Here is a 25,116-nt window from a genome sequence, read left to right on the forward strand (position 1 = left end):
CCAACTGCAAACACTATGAAAATTTCAGAAAAACACACTGCCATGTAGTTTAAACAAAAAAAACCAGCAAAACAAGATACTATCTAATGACATAAAACCCACCATTTCCTGAACATGCATCAAGAGCTGCTGCTACAGGGGTTGGGGTAGCTGGTGCTGCTGCCCCTTCAGCTGCTGCAGGGGCTTCCCCAGGAGAAGCTGCAAAGGCATCTTGGGTGCAGTTTAGGAACAGAAATTAAAAGAAAAAAGAATAAAGAGAAGAAAAATATAGTAAAAGAACCAAGTTAAATTGCACAGGTAGATACCCTTATACAACATGAATGTATTACTCCAACAGCAAAAGTCATGCAGCGCAAAACACTTTGTCTCTCCCCCAACCCCACGCAAGCAGGTTCTAGACAGGGTCTGCAGATGGAGATTCTTGGGTTGCTCACTGGAAGTACAGTGAGTGCAAAAGAAGGCATTATTCTCATTGTATAAGGGATCTGAGCAGCATGCTCAGGTACTACCCAAAATTAACTAATTAACAAAATTAACTGAAGAGTAGATATTAACAACTTGCATGCTCAAAGCCTGTATTACATGTGATTAATCTGCAACTGTGAGTTTACTCACATAGCATAGTGCTTTGCAAACTTAAGCATTGTTATGAATAACAATCTAGTTACTCTGGCAGATATCTCTATCCACTATTTCTAGTTTTTGAGCCAAGTCAGTCATGCAACGTCTGGAAAATTGAACTTACTTGTTTCTTAACAGTATTCCAATTGGATCTTTCTGAAGCCATAACCTGATGCATAGGCTATATTTACTCGGCTTGCTTCAAACAGATCAAGAATGTTCATCTTAACTGCTGGCCAGGATAGCTTGTCTGTCCTTTTACGATCACTTCTAGGCCAACTGGTCAAGTCAGGGAAAACAAGAAGTCTGGGGTTTTGGAATGACTTGCTCATGAGATTTCTTTGACTGTTTTTTTTTTGTTTGTCACTTGGCATGCTTAAATTTCAAGCTATGAACTTTCACAGCACTATTTCTAGGCTTAAACCACAATTTGTAGCTCTTAATTCTATGAAGTAGTCCTAATGGACAGAGCCATTTGGACTATCCTCATAGGCAAGCATTTTCTTCACAAAAAGACTGCACGATTAGGATTAAATACTTCAAGATGCTTGTAAAGACCATTTTTCTACTGCTACAAAGTTAGCAAGCTAAAAAAAAATCTGTTGGGGAATACTGCAATTGCACTATCAAACTAGTACAGGAAAAAGCTTAACATGCTTTAACTTGAGTGTCAATTTTAAAATGAAAACAACCATTTTAAAAACAAATTTTTGCCAGGAAATCTAAAAAGCTCAAAAGAACATGCATGGAAATTTCAACACAAGAGAAGAAAGCCAATTAGTCTTGTACAATAGAATTAAAATGAGTTAGTAGCAAAAAGGCCTGCTAATAAGCCATTTCAAATATAATTCTATTTTTCAAGTAACAAGGTTGTTCAACAACAAAACTGGATGGCAGTCGTCCAAGTAAAAAAGTCAGAATGCGTCAAACATCACAGTATTGTATGTATACCAAACATTGGCATACACCACTTAGAAGAAATTCAACACAGAACTGAACTGAAGAGTTTTGCATTGTACTACTTTGGAATATGCTATGTGTAAGGCCATGTGTGTTGGGTTTTGCTCTACAGGGCCAGCTTTCAGATGGACGGTCACCTTGGGCTCTTTCAAAAGAACACATTTGTACCCCCACAAGCTTGTAGGCCAACAGCACAGACGTTAGTCAACCCTACTTATAACTATTTCCCAGAATGAAAGGATGGACTTCAGATGATATTTAAAGGAATTCAGAATGCATAGAGTTAGTCACTAGTTCTATGTTGGGATCACTTTAGCCTCAGAGTAACACCTATTCCTGTACAGATGTAGGCTATTGAAGTTCCACATGTAACAGTCATAGATACTCAAGTGGGCACAAATTACTACCAGCCCACAAATGGAAGGAAACAGATAGTTTGGCACCAGCTGTATTATTTACTGACACTTCTGAATAAGGTTCTTGCCAAGCATTATAATTTTGTTTAGCATCAGACTTGGGTTAAACGGCAGAGGGGATAAACACCTAAGTTCATAATGTAACCTAAAGGAAAAAAAATCATATTAAGAATTTCTAATACTAGTTACTCCGAGAAGTTCAAGAAATCTATATGAACATCGAGAGAAACCAACCTGAACAGGTGACCCTACAACTCACAGTTCAAACTAAGGTTTTGCCATTGTTTTTAAGTTAACGCTTATCAAGTTCTTTGAAGCTTTCCAAAAAGCTCTGCTGCACCTGCGCAGTTGCCCTTTGCCCTCTGCTAAAATCTAGCATGGAATGCAGAAATGGATACAATTTAGTCTTCATATTTTATCATTAAAAAAGGACTGTTTATTTTCTTTTTTTGTTCCTCCACATTGGCACAGTAACACGACATTTGCATATCCAGCACTGTAAGAGATCTTCCCCCTTTTAAAGCATTTACTATATTCCTTACATTTCTGCATCTTCTGTTTCAAAAGTCAATTTAGCTTTTGACTTCTAGAATCAAGTAGCATATGGTTCTCACTTGAATGCATTGATACAATGAAAACTTAGAGATGTTGCTGAAACCTTTGCAAGTTCCCACTGCATGAAACCTTTACTAGGAGTGATAGGTATGTATTATGTACTGCATTAAATTTAAATTAATAAATATCATTCTTATTGACATCATATGCAAACAAGGGCATTTTAAAGTTTTGAAATACTGAAGTAGTGGTTCAATACACCTTGTTTGCAGTAAAATAAGCATTCCTGAAGAATGATCTGTTTCATTTCATAAATTCAGGTTTTATCTGATGCCACAGCATCAAATACATGACAAGCTACTCACACATGATGATACAGCTGACTTATTTAATGTATTATGCAACAAGTGAAACATACCCATAGAAAGTCACAAGTACAGGAAAGATTGTAGAACTAAAGTGTACATGAGAAACTGTTTCCACAGGTTTTTCCCCTCTTCAATCACCCTTCATTACTTTTCGACATGGTGAACCTGACCTGAGTTAAAAAGAAGTATTCTACTAGGTTCAGTGATAGGAAACTGACAGTTGGACTTGATGATCTTAAAGGTCTCTTCCAACCTTAATGATTCTATGAAATAATAATAATGCTGCAAAATTTTTTCTTGTTTGTTTTTTAAACTAATTGCTACCTCACTATACCCTTATACTATGTTCCAGCATAAGGGACATTCATTAGCCGTCAAGTGCCAAAAGTCTTCACACTTGGCCTGTGGTTTCTTTACAGGGAAAACCATAGCTCTCCTGCCCACTTACGGTTCAAGTCATCTGAACGCCTAACAATTGACATTTGCACAATGTCTACCATGACTTGTTACTTGCACTGCTTACAGTGTAATCACACAACAACATGTAACTCAATAGTGCATTACTAGTGTCCAAACATATTGTGCCAAATTCTATTACTGACAGATGTGGCATTTCAAGGTTTTTCGCTTTTCTTTCACCTTTACTTTTCTCCCTCTAAGGAATGATTCCAGCCGCACTTTGAAAACAGCTTCCTCTTGTTTATCTTAGAAACATGATAAGGAATTCTTCAAGCGGGCCCAGGTAACTGAGAGCTTGTCCATTAATGAGACAGTTCTTTAAAAAAGCTATGCTAGATCAATTCTGCATTTTTCATCTGCTTTCCAATACCGTATTAGAGATGAAGACATAATGCAGAGCTTATGTCTTAAAAGACAAATCCCAGTCCTAGGAAGTATGCAGGCTCCTATCAGCTAAAGTATCAGCAGTACAGTGCAAGAGTTAGCAGTCAATAACCATTCCAAAGCCTCCTCTTCTGCTTCTTCCCTCAGCTTGGCTGACTTTCTCCTGCAGCTTTCAGCTTCTTCCTCTAATCAGCCACTCCCTGAAGACTCTTTATCTTTTTTGTCCTGAGATCACTGCCACCGTACCTTTCCCTACCACACCTCACCACAAGAAACCACGTGAAGCAAGAAAGCACTGGCAAGCTGCAAGAAGTTAAGGTGACCTCAAAGACTATCTCCAGCAGACCTTAAAGGTCAAATACCTACTTAATCACATTAAGTGTAAGTATGTCTAACACAAAAGCTATAGAGCAACAGTGTCTGCCTCCAAAACTACCTCTTCTTGCACTGTACAGAATCTTAAAGTGACAATGAATGTTAGTGTACTATGCTAGTATATACTTACAGCACAGCCTTCAGAAGAAAAACAAACAAAAAACCAAAAAAACCCCAAACCATGAGCAGAGAGATGGAAGTTCAGTATGGACTCATGGATCTTAAAAGGGTTTGGCCAGTGGGTGTCTTGAAGGCACTGCAAAAGTACCTCCACTGCTGAGAGTGTTTAGAGATTTTTCTTCTTGAGAACTAGAGGTTTTCTGCTATCATAAATAATAGAACCTTGTTTCATCCTCAAGTGTTCCAGGAAAAAGTCACTATTCATCTAACATACAATCCACTGGAGATTTATAGCATTTGAGCAACAAAATACATTCTCTTTAAAAGAAGAGATCAAGCCACAGAAGTCTGCATACTGCAAAAATAAAATTCTTTCCACACTGGAGGGTGAAGGCAACTCCACTTAATATGTGTCACTAAGTTATCCAATGATAAGTTAAATCTCTAGAAACTAAACACATCCAGGTCTTCGCCACTTGAGAAGCCTGGAAGAAGACACATGATTTGGCAGTAGCTTCTTTTCTCTAGGCACAGAACAGTGGTAAAGGCAGAAAATAAAAGTTGCATCTTGTTGCTGCAGTACTGGATGAAAGTCATGGGCAGGTGTTTTTCTAATCCTGTTGCAAGTTTACAGTGATTTCTATCCATTTAACTATAGTTTCATTTTTCAAAAAGTCATATATTTATGCTAAATTAATAATGCAATTTGAAAGTGCTGTATCCAAGACTGGCTTGACTCCAAAGCTTTCATATGCTATGCATCTGCAGGGCTGTTGATGAGCACAGGTCTTGGCTTCTGCAACAGGCTTCTGAGAGTAACCAGCATCAGACTCTCTCTTGCTCCTAGTGGTAGTGGCATCCAGAACCTTGCCCATGACTATTTTAAAATTGCTTGTTAACTGGTCGATCCTGTGGCACTAGGATTAGTATCAATCTTTGTAAAAGGAAGGACTAAGTAGCAGGTAGCAGTTGTACTCCTTTCGTAGCTCTTTTCAGCATTTTTACTGCGGATAGTTTGGTGCTGTCTGCTGAAGTCAGTCCTAAAAAAATTCTAACTAGGAACATTCAGTCTTTAGGAAACAGCTTTGTAGTCAAACTGTTCACGTATGAGACCTCTCCAGCACTCCTGTCAGCAGAAGTGACAGATAAACAACCCCCACAGAGAAGATACTTGCTATGAAAACTGAATTACAGTAAGTTATTACTTATTCCTGACACCGATTGTCATGCTGAAAGTATGCATCAATGGAAGAGAAAAACAGAAAAATACAGTGGTCAGGTGATATTAAAAATGTTAATAGTTTTTAAACAGGAAGAATTCTCCATTACTAGGCTGGTATAGTGTTGAAAAGAAATGTAATTTCTGACATGCTGTTGAGAAGCCTCCTGCTCCACAGGAGTGACAAGAAAACTGACAACATACAGTTGGAATTCTTACTCAAGTGGACAGCAGATAACATTAAAGACTGAAAGAGCACAACCAAACTATAAGAATATGTTTCCTATACCTTACTGACATAGTTGGCATTTAGTGCAAATTCATCACCACTTTAATGCCTTGTGAAATATTACCCAGACTCAAGAATGCTGAAACACAGTAATTTCAGCTGGCTCAATACTATATTTGTAGGAAATATTCAAAAGAAACACAGCACAGCTGAAGTGTGACAAGTAATGAAGGGGCAGGACACTGCCATATCCATCCTCTTCAACTATGAAAGCGCAGCTGCTTTTCCCAGAAATTATAGCACAGTGCATAGTTATTGAATAATGTGAAAACAATACCTGCTTACCCTGGTGTGGACCTGAGAACTACTGTTTTTAGCTGTTCAATTATAAGGTAACAGCCTTAAGGTATACAGTTTTCCATTTTTCATATATGCACAGGAGTCTATTAGCACAGCAAAAAAAGAGGTAGTTGGGCAGTTTATATTTCCTGTTCCATTTAGCATCCAACACACAGGCACCTCTGCTACAGCTGGTTAAATCAGATGCCTTGTTACAACAGCTGAACTCAATATTGCTTCATCTACCTCATGAGCTGGTGTAGTGCACTACAGCAACCAAACTAACCTCCAAAGAGATCCACTTCAGCAGTGGCAGCAGTAACAGTTGTAGTTGTGGCGGCAGCAGCTGAAGTAGTTGTAGTATCAGTAGTTGCAGCAGTAGTTGCACTAGGCTCTGCAGCAAACGGATCTGAAATCTGTGGCTCAGAGGTAACACCGGAAAGTGCAGCCAGATTATCTATATGCAACCATATAATGAAGATCAAATGCGAAAAGTAAGGGGAGAGGCAGAGAGACCACAATCGCTCAAGTCCAGAAAGCTGGAGCTTATTCAGGAGTCTTAACATTCAGAAGTTGTAGAAATTAAAAATATTACTCACCCTCTCCCAAGAGGTCTAATGATTGTCCATTAAAATGACAGCAGAATAAAGAAACAGACCAATTAGTAGAGCTTTCAGATGGAAGATGTTCATTACCCAAATGTTCATTCTAAGTGACATGTCTAGGTTAAACAATTTCTACACTTGATTTTCTAAAATTCAGGAAGTTATTCTGACATGACAAAGCTCATTCTGTCTAATAACTATTCAAAACAGAATGAGTACATCAGTAGAACCCTTCAAAGAACTGGCACTAAAGTCAGGGTATTCTAGCAGAGAGCAGCTTACAAATACAGTGTTATTTCAGGACATAACACATGACATCCCTAGAGCCACAAGTATATTGTAGGAGACAAACAGGTAGTGATCCTTTGACTTGGGACAACTGTTGGGAGGGAGGGAGGCAGGCAGGCAGGCAGGCAGGCAGGAAGGCGGGAAGGAAGGGTAAGCATAAGCAGATTGGCTCTGCTCCAACTTTGGTTCTTTAGTCAATTGTTTCTGGAAGCCAAGGAAGCATCTTTAATGACATAATTTCCTACAATTTGATGTCCTCTGAGATCAGTCAGATTGAGCTCAAATACAGAAGCTTTGACTACATAAAAGATTTAAAAACCTGTGAAAACTAATGAGTTTGTCCTATTATATTTTAATTCTGTAGTTAGGATAATCTGAGCTCACCAGCTAACTATTTACTAACCAGTAGCTCCGTGTTGCTCATTGTACACATAACAGGGCCATGGGTTCATCTGATCCACACTGAACAGCAAGCACAGGGTCCAGATGCTTTACTACGGGTCAGCATGCAGGAAGCAAAATGATTTGAGCAAGCACTGCTCAATCTTCACAAATTTGTCCTTATTTTACAACACTTGTAAAAAAGGCAGCAAGAACCCACATGTAGGTTTTTTACAGTTTTCATAATTGGTTCCTTGGGAGAGCTCTACTTGAGACTGACTGCACAAGCTGAGGTAAGTCAAAGTACCATTCTGAAAGAGCAGAACAGTACATTAAAAATGCAGCACTCTGGTATCCCATTACTGCACACTAGGTGAATGTCTCAGCTGGACTTAAAATAAACAACTGTTAGCAAACTTTTAAGTTCTATTAGCTTATTCTTCAATGCATTTTTGTTATTCAGGTATGTTATAGATCTCAATACAGTGAAATTACAATTATCCATCACAGCAACCTACACTTACTGTTAAAATGGGAATGATTAAACCCAATATTTTTTGTATATTAATATTAAATTAACAATACTATTAGAAAATCCATGTTCTAAGGCACACTGAAAGGTAGTTCAGAGCACAAATTTAAGTCAATTTGCTTTTATATCCACGAGTCAGACCTCACAAGGACACGGAATTTGACCTACTGTATTTTTGGTAATACTATAGTCTAGCTTACCTGCCAAATGCCTATCTATTCACCCTGCAGTATGCTGCAGGCAACATATGACCCTACTTTGATGACCTTCTGTTAGCACAGAAGTGTAGATTATCACAAGTTATAGTCCATTTGCTAGATAACGTAGTATATGTATACTGTATATATCCCTAAATACAGTATATTCACTACAGTGAATATATCCAGTATATGCCAGAATACATAGGATCTACACCGCCAGGGAGACTGAGAAAAGCAAGATAATTTATTGTTGACATGTACTGATGCTGCATCTTGAAGTATTTGATATTCACATTCTTCTAGCTATTCCAAGCTGTAGCACTTCTTCCAACTTCCTCTCTCTTCTGCTGTTTCCTCATGTGTTCCTACCTTAACCTGCTTTAGCCCAGAAGAGTAAGCACCTCAAGTAGCATGGAGGCACTGTTCCACATCCTCCCAAAAGTCCTGAGTGGAAGGAAGGTTATCTTGTCCAGCCTCCTGCTCAGAACAACAGTATTCCCAACACCAAATCAGAGCAGTCATGGCTCTGACTAGTCAGGTCTTGAAAAATCTCTAGGAATGGAGAACTCACTAGCTTGCATCAGGAATCTGCTCCAGTACTGTCTTACCCCCCAAGTGAAATAATTTTTTTCTCATTTCCACTCAAGCTCTTCATTATAATTAACTATCATTTCGAAGAAAATTTTGGCTCTACTCTGTAATTTCTCTTCAAGTAGTTGTAGATCACTTTTAAGAGCCCACTTTAGCCCCCTCTTTGCCAGATGACAGAGGCCCTGCTCCCTCAATCTCTCTCTGAAGAGAAGTCATCCAGATTTCTGGAGTCCTGGTAGCCCTCTGCCAAGCCCCTCCACCTTAAACAGGAGAGCTCACAACTAGATGCACTATTTTTGATGTGGTTTCACTTGCACTGATTAGAAGGCTGTGTAGTACCTATGAGATTGTACAATTAATAATCACTACCAGGTTCACTCTGCAGATTTAGTTTAAATAAGTGAATAAACAACCTTTAGCATGGGCTCAAAGATTTTCTCATTATCAGATAAAATATTAATGGAAATTCCAGTAGTTTCATAGAAAAGCTTTTTTAGTTCTCAATTTATGCATGTGTGACATGGTGTTTGGCAATTCTTCAAGAGAGTTTAAAAAAGAAAAATGTAAAAAAAAAAAAGAAAAAAAAAAAGAAAAAGGCAAGATTCCAGTGCAGTAACAGGTCATCATACCTGGACTGGACTCCTGCCAGTATTAAAACAGACAAAGTTGAAGCTTACTAAGTTACCAAAATGCTATTCTGAAAAATAAGACTGAAGTATACTTGATGAGGGTAGCGATAATCCTGGCCAAAGGAAAAGAGATAGCTGTCCTTTTCTATTGTGGAATAAGAGGACTAGGTGCATTACCAGTCAATTTTAAAGTTTTCAGTAATTCAGAAAAATAAAAACACCTAAGTTCCAAACCACAGGTGTTTTGTTCAAAAAGCAGAAAAAACAAATAAAACAGCTTTCAATTTCTATGTAAATCAATACTTTACAATATTACTGGCTATTTATTTATATTTCTATTGCAGAAATGAGCAACTGCTTAAAAAAGTTAGCTCCTTCAAGCTCTTTCAAGCATCTCAAAAGCTTGTATTTCAGTGCTTGGTGATGACAAAGTAAGACAAATAGGATGCAATCAAAAAACTGGAGAATAATTAGTCCCAGGCATCCTAGAATAGATGAATCTTTGGTCTTGTTTTCTGGGTAAGATTACATTTCCATTAATAAAACTGACATTTGTGAAAAAGTAAAATCAATTCAACAGATTAAACTGGAATATGCAAAACATGGTCTACATGAAAGCCATAGCTATCCCTATCATAATGCAGTGGCTGAGATATAATGTCATCTTTAATGAACTAAAACTAAGAACAGAAATAGGGAATGCAGAAACCATTGGATAAGCACTGATAGTAGAGTCAACATGACTCAGTGTTGCATTCCTGGTGTGAGAGGGCTGATTAGTTCATTAAGCTGCCACACAGGATCTCTTAAGATTATACTACAGTGGGTTTACAACTATCTAAGTTAAATCACAATTACTGGCCTAATTCCTTGTCTTAACAAGACAGGAGTGAACACTGCCTACATTTACTGTGGTCCTCTTCAGATCACCAGCTGCTGGTGCTGCCTGGAACAACAGGCTCAGTTCACCACAGAGCTTCGATTCCAGAGAGCTGGTTAGGCATTCCTGTTTGAAAGCAGTTAGCCCTCTATTTCTATTTTTATATTATTATTCTAAGCAGACAAGGTAGGTATTTTATTAAAATACGTTAAGGGTTGTCAGAGGTAATCACAATTGCAACAGAACTAAGTTGCCACCATTTGCTGTAGACGCATTTCTATTTTAAAATGTATTTTTGATTCTCCTCCTACTGATCTGTGGGCTTTGCTTTATGAACAGAAGAGTTGATTTCTGCCCTCACCTTTCCAATAAGCACATGAGCAGTTCTAGTTCTTCTGTTTTGAAGTGCCTACCCTACCTGTTCACCTTCATCCATCCCCCTCCTGCTCACTTTTAGTCACATAATCCTGGCTCCCCCCAGCTTTGCAGCCAGGCCCTTATAAGCAGCTTATACTATTATGCATATCCCTGGAAAGAAGAAGTAGCCTTGTGCTGCAAAGGAATGCCTGCCTGACAGGTCAGCAGAAGCCTGGGAGGGAGCTGGGAACATCTCGTGCTAGCAGAGAAAGGGCCAGACTTCAGTTCAGCTAGGCAAGATGGAGACTGCAAGGAGAGATGCTGACAGTGAGGTTTCTCTACCTCCCCATGATGTGGCTCCAGCAGCAGCAGCAGCAGCAGGAGCAGGTGCTGGAGCTGCCTGCCCAGTAGCGGCAAAATCTGGCTGAAGATCCAGAAGATCACTGGATGGTTTGGAAGCACTGCCAAGAAAAGGAAGAGGGATAATAGATACCGAAGGAATTTATCCATTTCAATCAAATTTTTTTAAAAAGTCACAATTGAATTATAGGAATTACCCTTAGTTTGGATTACTGATGAAACAGAGACACCTTTTTTTTCAGGTTTTAGGATTAGAGCAGTGGCCATAAACACCCCTAGTGCAGTGAGTGGCAAGAACACATTACAACCCATAATGGGACCTTAACTTACTTCCATTACTTGATAATGACATTGCAACACATCTATGGGACTTACAATTCAAAAAAAAAAAAAAATCCAAACCAACAAATCTGAAAAAAACCCCACCACAACACCCAAAACAAAAAATTCAAAATCCCATGTGGTCCCTAAAAACAGAGTAAATAACTCCTGTGGCTGAAACCATCTCCATTCTACTTCAATATTCCATCATGCATGTCAAAAATCAATAAACCTGCATTTCCAGGCAATAAACAGACATTAGCTAGGAGAGAGTTGGTAAAACTTCAATGGCTTAAGCCAGTCAGATATTTACTTAGGAAACCAGGTCCTGTTCATCTAGAACATTTAAGTAACAAACAGTGGAAGCTCTTTCTTCAGTGAAGTTCTTCACTTGACATTTAACTTAAGTCAGTTACATCTTCAGACCATCAGTTCAAGCTCAGAGGTTTTTAGAGCTCTAGAGTTCTATCACTTCTGCTCATTACAATGAGCAACAGCAGTTCTGGTTTTGACTGGAAAGCAAGGTTCGGATTTTCTCATAGGTCAAATGTTTATTTTTTATTTTAACCTCCAAAAGTTCATTATCTTTGTGCTTCATTAACTGATTGGAACAGCAAGAAAAAGGAATATTAATTCAGAAGTTTTAGAAACAGAATCCTGAAAGTCAGCAAAGACTACTCTGGATTTGCACATTACTTCAGTCTATTCAATTAGAAGTTTATCTTGGGAATGGCACAACATTACTACTACACTGTTAGCAAATCAGAGTAGCCATAACTTCTAATTTTTTTTTTTTGTGTTAAGAGTTTATTTGTGATCTATACCAGCAGAAAAATGTAACCTATTGAATACTGGTGTACAGTACCTGTAAAATAAGCAAAACTTTTGAAGCAAGTCCCCTGTTACAAGTGTGACTGGCACCTACCAGCTCAGTAACTCAAATACAACTTTTAAACTTACGTGACTGGAGCAGCTGTAGATGAAGTAGCAAAAAGATCAACTGGAGGAGATGTATCAACAGTTTTTGCTGGAGTAGAACTAGGAGATGTAACGGTTGTGGCTGGAGAAGACTGGAGAAATATTTTAAATATAAATTCAATATACCAGCATTTCTCCACAAACAATTCATGCACAGATTCACATACTTTAAAAACCCAATTTTAACATCAGGTCTTTTTATTGTGAGCTGTTCCCTCCTTTGAAAGAATTTAAGAAAGACTAGGCTAAGTTTTCAGATGGTAGTGAAGCTGAGAAACTCCAAGGTGACTCCAAAGAAAGAACTAAGTTTCTACAGGGTTTGCTTCTGCATCTGTCAGACCCTTCATATGGAATGAAATAGCTGTTTGTCCACAACAGCACCTGAGTACTCTAACCACAGAAATGGTGGCAGAAGAGAAATGGTTAGAAACAAGTTAAAAGTTTGTTGGTAAACTTTCAGAAAAGAGTTTAAAGAGCCATCAACAGCACTGAAGGTTAAGTCCTTGGGAAGATACAAGACAGCTCAGCCTATGACTTTGCTTCATCAGCTCCTCCAATTCTCAGTAAAGATACTTTAAGCATGGCAAGGGCAGACACTCAGGAAAGCATATTGCAACTCTTCAGTGAACTTGAAGACTCAAGTTACCTTGAAAGGTGTCAATTTAATTCTAAAAGATACTACAAGCTTTGTTACAACATCTCACATGCTAGAGAGATACTTTTCCTAACAACTGAAAACAAGTCCTAATTTTAGTACTGCTTGCCATTCTGACCACTTTCAAGAAGCAAAAACAATGGCAAATTTGAAGAGATTTTCCTCTGAGTTCTTCTACTGGTGTCCCATCATTCTAACTCTAGCAGTAGATATAAGCTTTCTAGACTCTCCTCAAAGTTTTACTAAGGTTTGAAACTAGAGTGGTCCAAATCCCTCGTTTGCATCAAGGAAGAGAGGGTTAAAGTCGTAAGAACACTTTCTGAGCCATCATGTAGTTCTCACCAAGTGGTATCGTATTAAACAGGAGAGCGGGTGTTTTTTGTTGGTTTTACTTGGTTTTGTTGTGTTTTTTTGTAAATGGCTTTTCATAAATATAAGAGCTTTCACTAGAATCAACCATTGAACTGCCTCCCTCAGATTTAGAAGATTTCATTGAGTTTTTCCTGTGCAACACCCATTATTAGACACAGAGCTATGGCACCTGGCAATGCTCCAGGGATACCAGGAGCTACGATTACTAACACCATAAAGCTCATTACTTTATCTGACACTCAAACCAAGACAGTTTCACTAGCAACTCTTGCTTTACATTAAGGTCAGCAGTCTCACTAATAAAGGTCATTTCTGAAACTAGATATATTAGATGAAAGTTTTCCTCCTAGCTTTTCACACGAATGTGGTTTTAAAAGAGTCAGACCATCCTCCTAAAAACTGCAAATGGAGTGAAGGATTTGGAAGAGAAATGCCATGGAGTAAATTTCTCACTGACATAAGGATTAAGGGGGACGGCAAGGAAAAAAAGTTGAGATAAAAATGTGCATATATTTTAAGTTCTCAAAAAGAGTGATCAACAAATCCTGGCAAAGTTCCTTAGCATCCTTCACTGGTACAAGCACTGCAGCCCTTCAGATCAGTGACATGCTCTTATGGGGCCATTATTTACAAAGCCATTGAAAGATGTAATTTTGTCAATTAGGTAGGGCCTAGGTGACAAAGTATAAAAAGCAGATTAGGACATGGATATCATCATTACACCCTCATGATTTTCTAAAGTATATCACCTGAACAAGAATTAACTAGTACAGCAACTGGCAGTATTTACCTTGCTCAGAGGAGAAGGAGCCCCAGATCTAGGAAAAAAAAAAGCGGAGGGGGGGGTGTTTCAGATAAGTACAGTTTTGGAAAGTATGTTTCTGGTCATCAAAACTCCCCCAAAAAGCCAAAAACTAAGCATGAAAGCTTTATGAAAATCTCTACAATTGCATGCCCTCTCCATTTTTCAGAAGTCCATGTGCCACTTTAGTTAAGAAATGCAAATTTTACTTCAAATCTTAAACAAATCTTTTAAGCTAACTGATACCACAAGATTATTCTGCCTTTTAAATAAGCTCTACTAAATGGGGAAAGGCAGAGATGCATGCAAATGTCTTGCTCTGGGGCCTACAGCAGCCAGTAGAAAAGAGATACTGGGGCAAGATGTAACCACATTATAAACCCATGCAACAGCAGCAGAACACCACCAATACTGAAGCAGTTATCTAACGTAAGTCTTCTGAGGATGTGTCAGCAAGTTTTCAAAGTCTACTGTTCTTTTAAAGAAAGTCAAAGTTACTTGAAAATAACAGTATTTAAAAGTATGAAAACAGTGAGTTGGAAAGTTCAAGCTGAAAGTTCTTCCACATGCACAAAAATCATACTAACAATAACTGACAGAGCTTCAATTGTAAGTTCAAATGTATGTCAGTGCGTTTGTTTGATTTCATTATTATGAGGCACCAAAATACTGCTACATATTTTTAGAGTTGCTTTGATCTAAGAGATGAAAGGAGGCGTTAGAGATAAAACTTCACTAGTATTGAACTATCATCCATCCTATAAGTTACTCGAATTGGGTAAGTCCTAGGAGCTGTAGAACTGATTAGAAGATGACAAAAAATTAGAAATGACAAAAAATAACCTAATGACTACATAAAAAACAAGGAACAGGTTAGCTCATTTTAAAGAAAATATCTATTTCTATAAAGTTTTCAAGCCATCTTAAAAAAAAACACATAATCATGCATGCATGCAAGTGATACGTAAACATATGTACTTACCCTTCACTAAATCACAAGGAAAGCAACAGTAAAAGAGAAAACACAGGTTTAGCTTAATCCTTCCTAGACTTAGCCATGACAAGTATCTAGTGAGAAGATGCAAAACCATTAGAAAACAAATAGATTTTGATGATAAAACCCTTAGCAGCAGGCAAAACCCCAGCTCCTTCTAAGAGTTTTCCTCAGGTAATTTTACTTCTTTTTGGAAAGTGTCCTGTTCTGCGTGTTCCCCCCCACCTCCCATAATTAAAAAAGGTTGCCATTAAGAGGACTTTTTAAGGGAAAGGAAAAGCCTAATCTTTCTTATTTTCTAGAGAAGTAACAAAAGGAGATTGGAGGAGGCAAACCTAAACATCAACTAATCTCACATTGTCACTATTATGCCTAAATACATGGTACAACATATATACCTACTTGTTGCCAGGTTTTTTTCCTTCCAGTGAGTTTAGATGTTGCTCAAGGGTCTCCATGAGACTGCTAGGAGCCTTGAAAGCAAAGAGAAAGATACACACCTAAATGTATTGCATTAACCTGACCATACATTGACATCCAGCACCAGCCTCCCTGAAGTCTGCCATGTTCACGCTCATGCAGTTGTTTTATTTACATCACTGTGGAAATAGTGGATTTTTATGCTAGAAATATTCAGGCAAAGACAGTTTTTAGAAAGATAATACTGTGTCCAGATTTGCAGAGAGAAAACATTTACCTCCACTGCACAGCGCCTGAAGCTTAAATCCAGGATGTACTGCTCATCATGCTTTAAATCAGTGCTAAACATTGACAACAGCACAGGCACCCACAGGGCTAATTTTAAGAGTAATAGATTCAAGATCACACTTTGAGTTTTGCTTTCAGTCAGAACTCCAACACCTCCTTCAAGACCAGAGGATTAGACAGCATTTGCAGCCTAAACAAAACAAAAAGTCCTTCTCAATGTCCCCAGAAGCAGCTACCTTTGGTTCGAGACTCCCATCATCACAAAACCTCACGGGTGTTTCTTCTCAAAATGGTAGCCTGGCACAGGTTACTGTGCAGCTAGCTCAAAATGCAGAAAGATTACTATTTTAGACATCTATAAAAAACTAAGCTTTTTCAAGCCTCCCTGGTCTTAGGTTTTATTTTAAGCAACCTCTTTGTGGTCAGCCAACACCCTGAGGCATGCACTTGTTGTTACAATGGCAGATAGAAAAAGTAGCCATAAATGCACACTAGGCTTAGCTACTCCAGTATAAAAATGGAGTCCGGGTAAGTAGACTCCTACAAGATCAATAAGCAGGGAGGAAACTCTTGAGAGATACAGTAGCATATAATAGTCAAATATTTCATCAGGGTTGCGAGTTCATCAGCGGTACAGTCTCTAAACAGGGAATTCTCTTTATCCGTCTCTTTGAGATCAACCACAATTCCTGACAGCAACACCTATGGTGTTTTTCATAAATAACATCTTTAATTTCAGGGCAGACATACTCATCAAACAAGTCAGTTTGCAATGCTTGAAAACAGACTATTCGCTGCTCCTATGCTGAAAAGCCAGCTGGCTGGATGAATCAGATATTTCAGGATGCTTATTACCTGCTAGTACCAATGCACAGTCAAGTGTACTTGCAGTGTCTGCATATTAATTTTGGCACTAAACTCAGTAACTGAACACATGTAGAAATTTAAAATGCTCAAAATAATCTTAAATGACAGATTGAGTTTAAATATTTCCCACGTACATGTGCAATGCAGAAACATCTTGACCTTGCTGCTTTTATAGGTGCATTTATTAATTTTCAGTTCATTGGAGCATAATAAAGAATTGGTTAAACATAAGTGACTTAGTTATAAGAATTCTCCAGCAGCAAGAAAAAGAAGAACAAAGGTAAAACAAACTAAAAAAAATCCAGAGAGATTCAGACTTCTACATATTCAAAAAGGCTGCAGTGTAAGATAGAAGTTGTGCTACTTAAACATGTAAGGATAATCTATGTTTCAAAAAAAAAAAAAAGTCCATGACTTCCTGTTACCAGTTACCTCTAGACACTTTAAATAGCTTTCCAATATATTATTCACAGACTTCTTAAAAGCCAACAAGGTAATACAAAACTTATCCATCAAACAGAGAGAGGAAGCTTCAGAAAATTTCTACCCAGAGGCAACAATTAGGGAAGTAAATACCATCTGGCATCCAAATCTGCAAAACTGAGCATCGCTTAATTTCTTCTAAATACTGCTTCAACATCTATCAGTCAGCATCATGCTAGAACCTTAGATATGGGTTCCTCACTAGCTATTAGGGGCAAAACTGTCACACTTTTAGAATAGCTAGTAAATAAAAATGAGACAATCTTTAACTGCCAAGATGCCTCCTTAGCCTTCAAAACTTTGCAGCCAAAGTCCAAAAATGACAACTGTCAACTCGAGTTACACTTTTGTGCCACTTGTTTGCATTTAGAGAGTATGTACACATATTGAGTATCAACACAACTAACTTCTTGCAGAATACTACTGACTATACACATGGCTTGCTATAAGAATTTAGTATACCTAAGTTGATACTACATACAAATTATGTATTAGTTATTAACTGAAATTCAGTTTTATTATTCACCTTTTATTTATTTATCACTGAAATACACTGCCTAGGTCTTAGACACAAGCTACAGCATGCTGCAGATTAGCCTTAATAAGTGAGAGTCCCAAGCAGCCTTTGGAAGAATACACTTATGAGGGACTACCTGAGAAGACCACTGAAGTGGTCAGGGAGTTGCATCATTGCAGATCCCCCCCTTCCAAAAGAACTATTCTATTTTAAAGTATTGGTTCATGGGGTGAAAGGGACCATCTGGTAGCAGTAACTAAGGTGCTGCTGAACAAGTGTGGCACTGACTGACAGTGTAGAGCAGGCTGGTGCAAGCAGAAGCAGACAGAAGTGCCACAGAAATTTATACAGCATATTTCATTAACTGAGCTTAAGGTCAATTCTTCTGGTTTTAAGGACTGGACTGTGTTAAAAAAAGAGCCCCTGAGGTACAGGGTTAGGTGAATATACTACATCAGCTATTTCAGAATGTGGTCTGGTATTCCACACACTACTTTCCTCTGCCGAAGGAGTGGCCAGACTTCATAGCCTCATAGTATCTGAAATCTATAAAGATTAAAACTCTCCACCCCCTCATAATGTCTTACTTTCAGAATTTTTAAGTGGCTTTTTAACCAAGAGAGCCACTATTCTGATGCTGATTTAAAGCAGGCTTTCAAGAAGCTTTCAAAAACTACATTAACAAAAACTATATGAACACTTGGGGTTTACAACCATTAAGCAGTTAGGGCTACTTTTCTGTTCCAATTTTATTGGCATCAAAACTGCCACAGGTGAATTCTTCAGTATGGACCTCTTCCTCTAAGTAAATATCCTTTTCACATTAAACTCAAAGCCAGGCACCCAACTTTGCAAGTGATACTGAAAATGGACCAGTAGCTCCAGCACGTTAGGTGCTATAACTTCCTACCAACATTTATATTCCTGGTGTGCTTCCTAATTACATAACTTTTAGTTATTACACAGATCCAAAAACACTACAAGAGAAGCTTACCTGCGTAAGATCAGGGATATCACCTTTGTCAATTCCAACTTGCTGTGGATATAAAAGAGTAAAGGGAAAATTTAAGTGCATTATTCCACTGCAGCAGGTATTAATTTTGAGTAGAACTGCTCTTCAAGCTATAACACCCTCTGTCTTTAGAAAAATACTAAAATTTAGAAAGCAATGTTCGTCTTCCCAGTAGCTACCTCCAACAACCTGCACCAGTCTTTTCCCCCCCTCCCACAAATTAAATATCCATTTAAAATAAAACTATTAATAAATGGAGCTCTATTTCACACAGGTTATGTTCATACTCCATACTGCAATACCCTGTTGTCTCAGAGGACAGCAGTAGTGAACTGCTAAACATAGACTATCCAGATACCTGCCTATCCTAATGAAGTTCTCTGAAATTCAGCCAGTGAGAAAAACCTAGAAGACATCACTTCAAAAAAATGCTAAAGCTCAAGTCACTCGTTTGTTCTGCCATTCTCTGCTAGCATTTCCAATAAAACAAGTTAGGGTCTAAGTCAGCAAATCTTCTATTAATTGCCCTGTTGCTGCACTATGGTTCTTCAGAGTGACTTTTGGTTTGGCTTTTGCAGAAGAGCAAGCTCCACTGCACGTGGTAATCCTGAAGTACAGTCATTATAACCTCTGTCCAGCAAAGCTGACCTATGTCTCTAATGTACTTTACTCCCTCAGATTCAATACTCATATCTGACAGTGCAAGTCACTAGGGAGTCTATCAGACCTGCAGAGATAAGTAAATTAGCAAAGAAACAAACTTTTTATTCAGCTCATTACTACTGTCCATTATGATGAAGTATGAAACATGGTAAATGTGCATGCTCTGCCAAAGAGCCAACTACTACAAATGAGAACCCAGCAAAGGAGTTAATTAACCATGTAATATTCCTATTATCCACATAAGAGGATGATAACAAGGAACAAAACCAGAAAATCTCACATTCCACTTAATTAGATGTTGGCTGCAAAGACTAAAAAAAACAGACTCACAAAATAATTATGCTTTTATTACTAATTGCTATATCTTCCTCTAATGTTCAACCCTGTCCTAGAAGTATGCATTTATTACAGCATTTCTCAGAAATATTGGTACGTTTGAAATCATGTCACCTCTTACGTTAATCAGGAAAGTTGAGGCTGGCTGCACCATAGAGACGTGGACATCCTAATCAGGACTTAACTACTTCAAGAAGAGCTGAACAAGCAGATTCAAGGACTTTTATACATTTATACACATTGAAACAGATGCTTAAGAAGTGCAATTAATATTTTATATTGGTGCTAAAAAATTCACAAAATATTTAAATGCCAGACTCCAGAAGATGGGAAGTCACTTACCTCTGCAACTTTAAGAAACTCTGACACTCTGGTCATTCGAGTTAGAAATCGTTTGTAGATTTCAAGAGCATCTTTACATTGTCCCTTTTTCATTTCAAAAAATTTCTCTACAGAAATAATTTGACAAATTTCAGTTAAGAAGTCTTACATTAGGCCTGCATTCATCAGCAACTTTAGTTCTCAGAAAAATCATGTTTCAAGAATATGGCACTACATTAACATTTTTCTACTTGGACACTAATTTAGTGGCATTCCTAGTCCTTAGTAGAATTTAGAAGCTGGGCTTGCTGAGCCGCTAAAGAATTGTACAGACCATAAAATTGCACCCAAACCAGCCGCAGCATTGCATGTGATGTAAATCATTTACTTAAAGATTAAAAAGCAGGTGATGTAGCTACCAAACTTAAAGCTCAAAATAATTAAGGATACTTAAACATATATTATGTCCTCTTCCACACTGTCTTCAGTCCAAAGAACAGTACCTTTTTCACTTAAGTAGCTCTCTAAACTTCATTTGTGTCCATTATTAAATACAGCTGCCACATATTTCAACCTGAACTTACACTTTGAGTAGCAGTAGACAGTGAAATTGTCTACTTGTCTAATTGAATTTTTATGCCCAACACATTTGTATCTGCTCCATAAGCTTCCCATGCCTACATTTTCAGTCTAAACACGTGGGATTTACTTTTATGAAACCACCAGAAAGCACTGAAACATGGATAAAGAAGATATTGAGCTTTACAGCTCAGGAACATCTTTTTGCCTGTTCAGTCACTGTAACACTGCTATAATGCCTGTTTCTTCCTGTTCTAGTTGCAGACAGTTTTAGGTCAGTCATGTTGGCCAAGCAATCTGAGTTTTTAGCTGTCTTTATAGACCAGCTGCAGTGCTCACAAATTTTAACAGTTGAAGCTCATTTTCTACAAGGTCAGTTATGTTTCCTGCAGTTTACAACTACCCCTGGATTTAGACATCATAAGGAAGCCTTCTACAGGGACATCTTAAAGTGTTTCATTTTGATGATCACACCAGACTGCCTGAGCTTCAGAACATGCTCACAGCCTCCTATACACTTTTTTAGGCTGATGGTAGGTAGGGTTCTGGAGGAGTTCCAGTTTTGGCAGTCATGCTTTCAGACAGATAAGGAATGTTATTAAGGAGTACATTACTTCATATAAGGCTACCACACAGCATTATCACTCTCTACAACTACCTGAAAGGAGGTTGTAGCCTGGTGGGGGCAACCAGCAACAGGCAAGAGGACACAGTCTTAAGCTGCACCAGGATAAGTTTGGGTTGGACATTAAGAAGAAATTCTTCACAGAAAGAGTGATTAGACACTGGAACGGGCAGCCCAGGGAAGTGGTGGAGTCACCATCCCTGGAGGTGTTTAATGAAAGCCTGGATGTGGCATGCAGTGCCATGCTCTGGTTGACATGGTGGTTTTCGGTCATAGGTTGGACTTGATGATCTCAGAGGTCTTTTCAAACCTAATTGATTCTGTGATATGTAACAGAGGAATGCTGGCATCTTAAAAATGCAAAGGTTGCTAACTTTGCAGGACATATTACGCATGCTCGCATAGCACTGTACATTCATTTAAGCACAGAGATGGTCAGTGTCTTCAAGTATACATCTGCACAATTTTAAAGGCATGTGACAATCCAGCCTCAGATGAACACTAATGTAAGAGGTTATAGCTTAAAATTGTCTCATTTCAGAACAGAACAGAACAGTCAAGAAAAATGTAGTCTTCATGTAAGCTAAGTAAAAAAATCTGAAGCAGATAGGAAACTTGTCATTCACACACTCATGGTATGTAAGATAAAGACTCAAGGTTACTTACCTAGTAAGTTAATAACCCCATCATTGTAGCAAGCAAAAAGTTTGATGAGATCTTTAAATAGAAGCATGAATGCAGCATTTATGACACCATTTGTCAGTTCATTTGGATGAACCTACAAATAAAATATCAGTTATTTACAACAGAAGTGTTGAATGCAATCAGAAGTTTTGGCTCACACCAGGTATTTGATGCTTTTATAGACAGAATCAAGCACTGAAGCTTTCACACAAAGACACTAAACAAAAGTTTTGGTTAGCAGAACAAGAATTGCTTTCTTCGCCACTCCAAAACAATCCACCATAGCAGAGGAGTATCCACACCAACAGTAAACATCTTAGTCTGGACTCCTTCACCTATCACAAACAAGAGGAAGGCAGATATGCTATTAACAAAGTTTTAATGAAACAGGACAAAAGTTGTCAGTTTACAGCAGAATTTAAGAAAACCTCAACAGTCTACAAGATAACACAGTTGGGTTAATGATGTCAAGACCCTTTCAGTTCTCACATGAATTCAGGAAGAAAATAAGCGGTCATTTATTAAAAGGTATTTCTTTCCTTAAAACTATCTCCTCTTCTGAGAGCACTATCACAATTCCTATGCCATTTAAGGAATAAAAAACTCATTAGCAAGACATGTATTTCTAAGGCTTTCCTCTGAGAGCTGTAGTGGGTCCTGCCTTCCACCTCAAAGTTTATATTTCTGCCCATCAAGAACAGAAGAACTTCACGATAGATTCCTTCAAAGACCTCTTCAAAGTGTTACACTGCACCTCCTACAACAATTGATTCCTGCTTTTATCCCGAGGTCAAATAAACAATCCCACTAACATTCATGACACTATAAATATATTGTACACACTTATTTCTATAAACAGTCTAGATTAACCTTTAGCCAATTTAGTTTACAGATGAAAAGCAGATGAAGATTTTGAGGAAGCCAAACAATGTACATGTGGTATTCTAAGGGGCTTTTCCCTCTTCCTCTTCTGCCAAGAGACAGAAAAAAGTGTTCAACCTCCTTATTTTGTCCATTTCTTCCCCTCATTGATACAGAAGATGAAACTCCAATTTCCCTCTCTACAAAACCAAAAGTGCAATCTGCACATTTCATACACAGATGAAAGGGCCATCCTTCGCCACACTGCCTCACTGGGACACTGAAAAGGGGATTTTTTGGCCCAAATGACGGAATGATCAATAAAACATTACCTACAAGGCGAAATGTGTTCACTAAAATGCAGCAGCTATAAGTTGTTGCCCAGTGTTAATGCTAGGTCAGCTTCAATACATACATCAAATTCAAGCAGTGCATCAATTTGTTCCTGTAATATTGGCATACTCTTCAGCAGCTTTTCAGGAGCCATTGTTCTCATTACACCTTCAGCTCTGCAAGAGGGAATACAGATTAGAAGCCACAGCATTTCCCCTCTCCCTTCCCCTAAACTGATCTGTTGTCTAAATTTACACTTAAAGCAGCTATAACTCATTATAAACCTTTTCAAAAGCACTGTCTCATTCTCCTGATTCTCACATTATGATGAGAGCTGGTATGAAAAATCCTTCATCCAGTCACCCTCCCTCACAGCAGGTGAGGAAAGGTTTCGTGTTAGTGATGAATGCAAGAGATTGATCTCTTTATGGAAAAGAAAACAGAGAGTTTAAATGACTTGATTGCCTCACAAGTACTTAGAGAACTGATAAACTTTGTGTCTGAAGTTTGTTATGAATAACTAATGACAATTCACTGCTAAATGCCCACAGATGTATAGCATTTCTTAACTGTTGCCCATAGTCTTTTAGCAGTCTTCAAGCACATTAATTTTTATCTAGGATTATTACCTGCACAACCACCATTATGTATTGCCCTGTTCTGGCTGCAGACAGGTATAGCATCTCCTCTCTGGAAATGCATACCACTATTCTTACTTATGTTATGCTATACTCTGAGCACCAAAAATAACATGCATAGAAAGCCTTTCCAGGAACATATAGCAAAGCAGGATTCCCAGCAACCCAAACTTAAGTTTATTTAACATCAAGTGTTCGAGAGAGAATTCTTCTAGTCTCCACTAAGGGAATGGCATCTAGCTACATAGCAAAGCTGTCATAGTAGGCCCCACATCTTCTGGCTCTTTGAGAAGCATGACAGAACAGCATGGCAGTGATGCCAGCATTAAAAGGTCACAACCCCAAGCTGCAGAATACACCTGAACTGCCTGAAGGATCCTATATGCAACTCTGATTAGCAGGAGCATCTTTAGCATGCAGTCAATGAAGCTGCACCTTCAGTGGGTGTTAAGCTGTCTCTGCTTCAAGAGAGAATCTAGAGCCATTAAAGTCTCAGTTAGAGGACTCAGAGACCACAAAAATGTTCTCATAAATACCAACATACTACTCTGGGCTGGGTTAACTTTTTTTTTTTTTTTTTGCACAGTTTTTGTGGGAAATAAAACCAGCAGTTTACAACCATATTCTGTTCAGTTTATAACTGTTTGCTCTGTTGCCTGCTGAGAACTTCAGGTGTTCACTTCAGGTTTTGTTTGTAATTAGCCATCTTTCTTAGGGAAAGTACCTGGAGAATAATGAAGCATCCTAAATATGGTTTCAGAGTGTTTTCTTTTCCAAGTCATAAACACAGTCTTGCTGGCAGCACAATTTATAACAGTCAGATTTAACACCCCCAGTTCTGCAAGGCACCTTACTTTAGTTTTTAGTATCCGCCTTACTACCCAGTCTTTCCTCTGCTCTTTTAGCAATTTTTAAACCATTACAAATACTTTAAAAATAAACCAGTTTGGTGTTTTATTGTACCTACACAGAGAACATAAGAACAAAGTCACTGAGAAACTAAAATTGAGCATAATGCCACAAACAAAATTTTCATGGCAACCCTATTAATTTACGTATCTAAACTTTGCTTACCCTTTCTTCACTCTTGCAAAGTCAAATGCCATTTGTCTGTAGGAAAATGCTTTTTCATTCAAGTATCTACTATAACGCCTTATAAAGGTGGACATGTCATAACCTGCAAAAAACAGTTACACACCTTATATTTAATTTTCATGCTTGTTTGGGTGTTCTTTAGTAAACAATAATATACAGTCAATAGACCCTAAGATTATATGATTTCTGTTGCACTATACAACTCCACATACAGAACAGGCAACACAAGACATCTTCCAGCTTCTGAAGAAAAATCAGTAGTGATGCACCAAAACAATCTACCACTGTCCTATGCTGTCAACAGATTCATCCAATGCACCAGTGGCATTGTTCCTGGGGAAACCTGCTAGTGGCTCCTACATACTTAGGAAGTAACATTACTTGATGGCAAAAGCTACCCCTCT

General features: G+C 38.2%; 1 protein-coding gene across 5 annotated transcripts in view; it reads right to left on the reverse strand.

The window, feature by feature from the left end:
- Nucleotides 1-25,116, reverse strand: part of SNAP91 (synaptosome associated protein 91) — a 68,444-nt gene that overhangs the window by 21,599 nt on the left and 21,729 nt on the right. For 4 of the 5 annotated variants that reach the window (XM_017825956.1, XM_017825966.1, XM_017825964.1 and 1 more), the window contains exons 5-17: nucleotides 24,692-24,794; nucleotides 23,062-23,155; nucleotides 21,768-21,879; nucleotides 19,919-20,025; nucleotides 18,560-18,601; nucleotides 15,393-15,463; nucleotides 14,979-14,984; nucleotides 13,985-14,012; nucleotides 12,150-12,259; nucleotides 10,851-10,969; nucleotides 6,645-6,659; nucleotides 6,332-6,502; nucleotides 103-210 (exon numbers count right to left, since the gene is read on the reverse strand). In XM_017825956.1, the coding sequence (XP_017681445.1) occupies nucleotides 103-210; nucleotides 6,332-6,502; nucleotides 6,645-6,659; nucleotides 10,851-10,969; nucleotides 12,150-12,259; nucleotides 13,985-14,012; nucleotides 14,979-14,984; nucleotides 15,393-15,463; nucleotides 18,560-18,601; nucleotides 19,919-20,025; nucleotides 21,768-21,879; nucleotides 23,062-23,155; nucleotides 24,692-24,794 (1,086 nt within the window). The remainder of the gene's footprint in view (nucleotides 1-102; nucleotides 211-6,331; nucleotides 6,503-6,644; nucleotides 6,660-10,850; nucleotides 10,970-12,149; nucleotides 12,260-13,984; nucleotides 14,013-14,978; nucleotides 14,985-15,392; nucleotides 15,464-18,559; nucleotides 18,602-19,918; nucleotides 20,026-21,767; nucleotides 21,880-23,061; nucleotides 23,156-24,691; nucleotides 24,795-25,116) is intronic. The other variant, XM_017825976.1, reaches the window with a different exon arrangement.

Source organism: Lepidothrix coronata, unplaced genomic scaffold (assembly GCF_001604755.1).
Source record: "Lepidothrix coronata isolate B3197 unplaced genomic scaffold, Lepidothrix_coronata-1.0 Scaffold4, whole genome shotgun sequence".
NCBI lineage: Eukaryota > Metazoa > Chordata > Aves > Passeriformes > Pipridae > Lepidothrix > Lepidothrix coronata.